At 33.9% G+C, this 7,724-nt stretch overlaps 1 protein-coding gene across 1 annotated transcript in view; it reads right to left on the bottom strand.

Annotated features, from left to right (window-relative positions):
- The window catches only part of LOC108742002 (NADPH oxidase 5), a 146,268-nt gene that overhangs the window by 15,524 nt on the left and 123,020 nt on the right, over nt 1-7,724 (bottom strand). The window contains exon 2 of the mRNA XM_018477004.2: nt 1,991-2,085. Within this exon, the coding sequence (XP_018332506.1) occupies nt 1,991-2,085 (95 nt within the window). The remainder of the gene's footprint in view (nt 1-1,990; nt 2,086-7,724) is intronic.

Raw genomic sequence — 7,724 nt, 5'->3', positions numbered from 1 at the left:
AATTGGAATTTTTCACACACAAGCCTTGCTATATGAGCTCTCAAAGCATATAAAAATTATACGGCTTAAATGTGAAGTTGGGTGCAAAAGAATACAATTAAATCCTCTGTCGGGAAAAAACGAAATGACTTTCCGAACAACCCTATACATCCGTCTGAAAATATCTCTCTCTTGTTTCTCTGAAAACGGTTCTAAACTAATCAAACTCTCAAAATCTTTTGAGAAAAGCCTAATAATACCCCTCAAAAGTTTTAAATTGGCCTTAAATGAAAAGGTGACTGTAGGTATTTGTACGAAATTGTTTATACCACGTCGTATTTTTCAGCTCGCCAGTAGTGTATACAGGTTGTAACAAAAATAAGCGCCGAGTTTGCAGGAGTTGATTTGTATGTCTGAAAATTAATCGTTTTCGAGAAAAACGTAGTTCAAAATATAGGTAAATTCAATTCCAGTCTTGGTAGAAAAATTCGGCCAGCAACGCTGCACTCAATCAGCAAAGGATTACCAGCATCAGTGTAGTATTTGTTTTGCAGTTTTTTGCTCATGTATTGTTTATTTGTTAGATAAGATTAAGTGTGATCCAGGGTGTTTATGTTAACAGCCAAATTCTAGTAGTCGCGTTTATTCTTTTAACATTTAAACCTTTTATAGGGTAATCAATATATAGTCGAATAATCTAATTCAGCAATACATCAATCACTACTGCAGGTCAGTCATTGTGGAACACCTGTTACGATAATGTGGCATGATATGTATATACGGGGTTTTAACCACATCGCTACTGTAGGGACAATCCCCAAAATAGTACACGGGCCTTTATCATTTGCAGCGAGTGTAAGCCTTGTTTTTGTATGGTTGTTCTGCATAGTCTAATTTTTGCTATATTAAAATGTTTTTTGAATTTTTACAAGAATCGCACAAATCGCGACGCAAATTCGCATGTCGTACATCCGTCGCGATTTCAAAAACTGTTTTCGGTAAATGTGTGGTGGAAAATATTTGGAAAGTTATTTGACTTTTTTCGTAACTTTACTTACAACAACCCGCAAAAATGGTAACGCGCCTTGGCAATACCTCAATAGTAGTGTGGAAATTTGCCTAAAATTGCCTATATTGTACTTATTTAATTTATTTAGTCTAAACACTATTATTACTAAATTATTTATGTTTATCTTAGATGTTCGATTATCGGTAATTTTTACATTCTCCATCATGTATGTAGCTGCAGTACTGCACTACGTTATATCGTAGGCACCTATGTTGTCAATTCACGCACAGGACCGGCTTCCGATTGTAAATTATTGTGATTTTCTTAAAATTTTCTTTTGCCCTTAACCATGCTGCTAAACACACCATGCAATTGTTTATTGCAACTAGTTTACATCCCCAAAAATCGGCACTTATTTCTGTACCTACAGGTTTGGTTAAAATCCTATCTGCAGATTTCGTAAACAGTTTAATTATGTGATAAAATTAACCACTTCAATGAGTAGGTTCATGGCGAAATACAACAGATTTATATGTATAACTTTCAGAATGTGTATTTCTTAAACGGAGATAAAGTTTAGGAAGCATCAAAGCAAAAATGCCTATACTGATATACAGGGTATATCTGAGATAAACAGTAAGCTTGCAGAAAGTAATATGATACTATAAAAGAATAAAATTAAGTAAATGTTTATATTTGTGATACTTCACTGTTTTCGAGAAAAACTTAATTCAAAGTGCAAGTAAATGTAATTCCGTCCCTGTAAAGAAATGTGACAATGCAACGCCGTATTCAATTAACTGGTAATTAGCATTCGTATTGTATTTACTCTTTATTTTTGTAATTTACTTTAATACCAATTTACAGAGAATACGAGTACAAACAAAATAAACATATAGTACACAAAAAAGACGCTGCAATTTATTGCATGGTGTTGTTCGTCTACTGTTTCTCTCCAACTCTATTAAAAAGTAATTTCATTGTCTTTGTTAGTGTACTTACGTTACTCTTTGTTTAAGGAATTCGATGAATTTTTCTTGTGGCAATTGATGATCTCTGGATTGGTCGAACAATTTAAATAGCTGTTCTAGCAGTTCCTGAAATGGTAAAATGAGACGATTTAGGCTAAGTTCAACCTAAATAAATTAGTAGAGCAATAAATTCACTTAATTAACGATGAAATGCCTTGTTGCTACCATTTACAACATTTATTTATTTTTTTGGTTCGAATCTTTGGATAGGATTAACGAGATTTTCTTTACGTGGTTCCGTAGCAGCAGAAAACAATTTAAAGAGCAGTTCATGGCTGTCTTTCTTCATCCATAATTCATAAATGATAAATAAAACAGCTAAGCAAGCGCGATATGCAGAGAATGATCGTTTTTCAACGATGTAATTAAGAATAATTATTAAATAGTAAAATAATACAGAGATATTGATTGGTCCTTATAGGTAGTTTTTGCAATTATCCTGCCACTTGAGATTACCACTTTGTAAGGAGATATGAATGAAAAACTACGAGTTGAGAACGCGTGTAGCATCGTAAAGTTTCTTATTGAGAACATTTATTTTGCAAAAAAAATAAATTTTTATGAAGTAACTATTCCAAAACTCGCAAAATAGGGTTCCGTTTTTATAAAATATCTACTTGTTACTTAAATGGACCTTGTTGGAGCATACGTAATCCTAAAATGTAGCATCGTACTGCAGATGGCGTTTACCGCGCCATTTGTGGTGTTTTCTAAAACGCTCTGTTAAAACAGCAGGTAAAAGTTGGTCTGTGTTCTGTCGGAGCTGTCTGCGACGCGCTGATGAGATCCAAAAAGATCGAAATCGCGATCCGTGTCTGGCAGTTTCGACAGAATACAGACCACTTCGAATTATTTTATTCGATTGTCTACTTGTTATCCCTAACTTTTTCAAAAATATGTTTGTTCAGGAACCTTATTTGTGATATGCCGACGCAGGGACTTTATGGCATAAACATTTTCATATTTTATTACACCTTTAGTGTAAAGTTTATTGTTATTGGACTTAGAAATATTTCCGAAATCTACGGTCACATAGGCAAATTCGCAGAAGCACAAATGAGGGTTTATCCCATGGTTAGTATATTCTGCATTGGCATTAGTGTCAATAACCTCGTTATTGGGAGGGATAATTTGTCGATTTCGGAATCTAGTGTACAAAATTTTAGGTTTGATAGAAGAGTTCTTTTGTAGACTCGCTGAGAGTAACTAGACTTTAGTTATTTTCATAAGACACCAATAAAAATTCAATATTTATAATAAGTTAGAATAGGTCGTAGTTGTAAGTTGTACAATAAATTCGTTATATTTACAACTCGGCGTTTCTATGGTCCTTCGAGTTATATATGTGGTACAATTGTACAAAAAGTAACAATGTTTTTTATTAATAATATTCAAAATAATAAAACATCCCAAACAATTTGGGTAGATTCTTACAATAATTCCATTTTATTCTGGATATTCAAGGGTTTTTTTTTAATTTCTCCGAATTGCACTTTAATGCGGAGACGAAAGGTTTAAAGGCACAAAAAAGGAGTAGTGGGAATCGGCAGGTGACGATTGGGGAGAGAAAGATGAACCAAGACCGAATATTTAAGTCCAAGACCGAATGGGCAAGACTAAACGAAAAATTATTACTTTCAGTGGATTTAAGAAATGGATATCATATTATTTAATAATGTTACTCTCCTTTAGTTTTTACAATCTTTATTATCACCCTTCTTAAATATAGGTATAATCATACCTATATATTTCCCAATTTTTTGGTATTCTAGCTGGATCCTAAACTGTAAACAATTTCTTTAGAAACAAAATTCTCGTGTTTCCCAGTATTTGTATTATTTCAGGCCTAATGGAATCGTATAGTGCCGCTCTTCCCTTTCTAATTTTTTGTATTGCTCCCTCGCCTTCAATAAAAACACTGCGTAGCGTATGTCACTCCTATGCTCGCCAACGGTTAATTCAGAAATTCGAAAAAAGGCTGTTAAAGGTGTATGTTTGAAGCACGGCGTTGTGTGGGTGCGTAACATGTACAATGAGCGTGGCGGAAAAGAAAAGGTTCGAAACGTCCGAAATGTAGTGTTACCGACGAATGATGAGAATACCTTGGACAGAAGAAAGTTAGAAATGAAGAGGTGTTAGAAAGAATAGGAGAACAAAAGACGCTATGGAAGTCAATAAGAAATAGGCGAGATAGGTTGGTAAGACATCTTGTCAGGCATGAAGAGCTAGTCAGAGACATATTAGAGGCAGAAACTGGAGTTAGAAGGAGTAGAGGTAGACCTAGGTTACATTACTGTTCGCAAACAATTAAGGATGTGGGTTGTTCTAGTTTTACGGAAATGCGAAGAGTGGAGTTGCGTGTCCAACCAGTCCTAGGACTGTCGACCTTATGATGTTCATTACTTTTTCGATTTCGTCTGTTGTTGTTTTTTATATCATCAGTTTCTTTGTCTACATTTTTTGACATCGATTAATGTGCTCTATTGTTACTTGCCACCGTTTTACACATAATAAATTCTTAAAATATTCTAGCCACTTTTAATAGTTGAACACGTTTTAAAAACTATGTCACCTTCGGTATCGAAATTTTGTACAGAAATTCTACAGTTCTATTTTGTTGAATGAAAATTATTTTGGTGTTCCCACACTGCTTAGTGTTTGTCACTTTTTTTGTTTTGTATTCAATTTCATCCTAACTATGTTGACGTTCAATTTATTCTAGTCGACTCCGTGAAGTGACTTTATAAATTTTATCCGCCGTTTACATTAATTTGTAGCAAAGGATCATGAAATTCCAATTTTATGTCCTACTTTCGATGCCTATTATTATTTTATACAGCGAGTCGACTGATCTTCCACAAAAACTCAACAGCGCCGTGACCTAAAAAAGGAATAAATATTGAAGAGCAATAGAAAATAAATTCGCTGCACTTTATATTAGATCGCCATTCTGTTGTTGGGAACAAGCTCCGGGAATAATATCAATTCAATTGAACGTTCTTTGAACTCCTAATTATTCTAAGGGAACAAATTATATTGATTTTTTGCTTAGACACTAGTCAGCCAAGAATCAATAGTTGATACATACGCAAACGCTTTTAATGACCGTTTAATTTATTGACTTCATTAAATGGTCAGTAAGAGGAGCAGATAAAGACCTAGATTAGTTGACTGTCCACAGGTAGTTACAGATGTAGAATCATCTAGTTTTACAGTAATGTGAAGATACGCCTAGGATATAAAAGAGTGGGGTGCCTCTTAAGTCTTTGATTTGATTAGCATTTGAATCTCTTTTCGCCAATATATAAATCAACTTTCGGAGAGTAATTTATCGGCTGAAGAAAACCTGAATCGATAGGTCCTACAATAGCCTGAGGTAAAGGGGTTTTAATTGGTAGGCCCGAGGAAACCTTTCTCGGAAATCCGACACTATCCGGTCGTACGGACGACTGGGTGTCTTTTGAAGATTTCCCCTCTTCCACAAATACAAAAAAATAAGTAATTTATTACAGAAATGACAAGCACAAATGTAGTAGACAGGCAGTACATACGATAAATAGTGAAGTGTTTCTAGTGGGCTCGAAAGGAAGGGGGTTGGGGGCCTCATAGATAAGGGGGCTTTGCTTTTATAAAACCAATATTATTAATTAAAAATAAAAATGAAATCCTATTGAGAAATAAACGTTTTATTACTAATTAAATTAATACTAAACATTAAGCACTATATCTGCATCTATGATTGTAAATGTAAATGAATGAGGATACCTATGGAAGTCAATAAGAAATAGACGAGATAGGTTGATAGAACACCTTCTGAGGCATGAAGGTCTAGTAAAAGATATATTAGCAGAAACAGGAGTTAAGAGGAGTAGAGGTAGACCTGGAGTAGGTTACTGTTCGCAAATAGTTAAGGATGTGGGTTGTTCTGGTTTTGGGGAAATGCGAAGATTAGCTCAGAACAGGAAGGAGTGGAGTTGTGTGTCCAACCAGTCTTAAAACTGACGACCTTGTGATAAAAGTGAATAAAGTTGCAATTCTTTCATCATTCCCTATGTGCTTTTCTGTACGCTTGACAATACGTGTACAAAATTTCATGATAATCGGTAGGGTGTGAAATCGTAACAAAAAAAAGTATCTCACATTCGTAATTATATTAGTTAGGATTTCATATTTTGCTATAACAGAGAAAAATCGTTGAGATTTTTAAGTTTGTAACCACGGTCTTTTAATAAAAGTAGCTTCATTCTGCAGCATTCGCTGTTTTATTTGAAGCCTGACAAATCCTTTAGGCACACTAATTCACAATTAATCAAATCGCGTGTTATGTGATAGGTATCTACGTATTTAATCTCAAACATTGGCTGCCTTACTAATGTATTTTATTAAAGTTACCTAATTGCTTAAAAGAACCTGTATATTATGTACATATGTAGTTTACAGGCCTTTATTAGAAAGGATTTAGGTTTGATCTCCCTCGAGACAAATTCTTGATCGCCATCAAACACGTTCGCTTGTCAAAACAAATTAAATTCCATAGGTGTGTGACTGCTTCTATCAATGCTAGTAATTAACAAACTCTATCCGTATGTTAACAAATTAGATATTGATAAAAAAATCATGGAAGGTGGCCTTTCAATATTTTACATTATAAAGAAGGAAAATAATCTCGAAGTGAAGTAAAACATATTGATTTGTATTATACAGGACCTACAAAATAAATTACAAGCAGGTACCTAAATGAAGTAAAATAAACAAACAGGAAAAAGGAGAGAAAGGACTCTGTTGTTTCGATAAATCTGAAGAAGTAAAACTGGAAATAATAATAATACCGCGTATGCATTTTACGTCGGTCCTTATTAAGCTGTAAAGCAAAAATTCACGGGATTATCAAAATCCATTCATCAAAATAAGGTAAATATGTGCGACAGCTTTGATAAGGAGTACAATTTTTTTCAATTAGCCAATATAAAGTAGCAAGATATTAACCAAAACAGTTGCATTAAATACTTATCTAAACGATTGTCTGGTAATGTGACTTCTTAAAAGCATAATTAATAACCAAATAGAACAAAATTGTAAAACAGTACAGACAGTATACAGGGTGAGTCACTAAAGCCAAATCGGTTCTTAATACAGTACTGCTCAAAATAAGGAAATATGTTTCAAAAAGCTAATCATGAGTGTGCAATGACGTAAAAATATTTTCATATATGACGGATTTCCAGATATACCAGAAGTGCACCATAACTCCGTTATTTTAAATGGAGCACCTGTTATTTTATTGCATTTTTGAATTCCTCATAAAAAACAAAATGTCAATTTACTAAACGGAACACCATATTTCTTTAACACAGAGAATAACGTGAAATTAAAATCCTTTCTGTTGATAAAGGTTATTGGCATTTGCTACAAACAGTTTTTATAATAAGGTACCTAAGCCAATTATTGCCACCCTAAGGAATTTTTATTTTAACATTTTCAACTAGATCAACCTGGTACAGGAACCATTCTACAGTTCTTCTCTAGAATGGAGGCCTCATTTTGCATCCAGTCTCTGAACGAGAGACTCGAATCTCTCAATAAGTGGTGTCTCGATAGACATGGTTAAAATTTTCTAAGTTCAACATATTTCAGAGATCCCAGTCTTTCTACGAGAGACTCGAGTCTCTCAATTTTTCAGTTTTATTCATTCAGTCTCTCTGTGA

This window comes from Agrilus planipennis, unplaced genomic scaffold (assembly GCF_000699045.2).
Source record: "Agrilus planipennis isolate EAB-ADULT unplaced genomic scaffold, Apla_2.0 scaffold239, whole genome shotgun sequence".
Classification (NCBI taxonomy): Eukaryota; Metazoa; Arthropoda; class Insecta; order Coleoptera; family Buprestidae; genus Agrilus; species Agrilus planipennis.
Note: the sequence above shows the minus strand (reverse complement) of the source record. Positions and strands in the feature narration are given on the sequence as shown.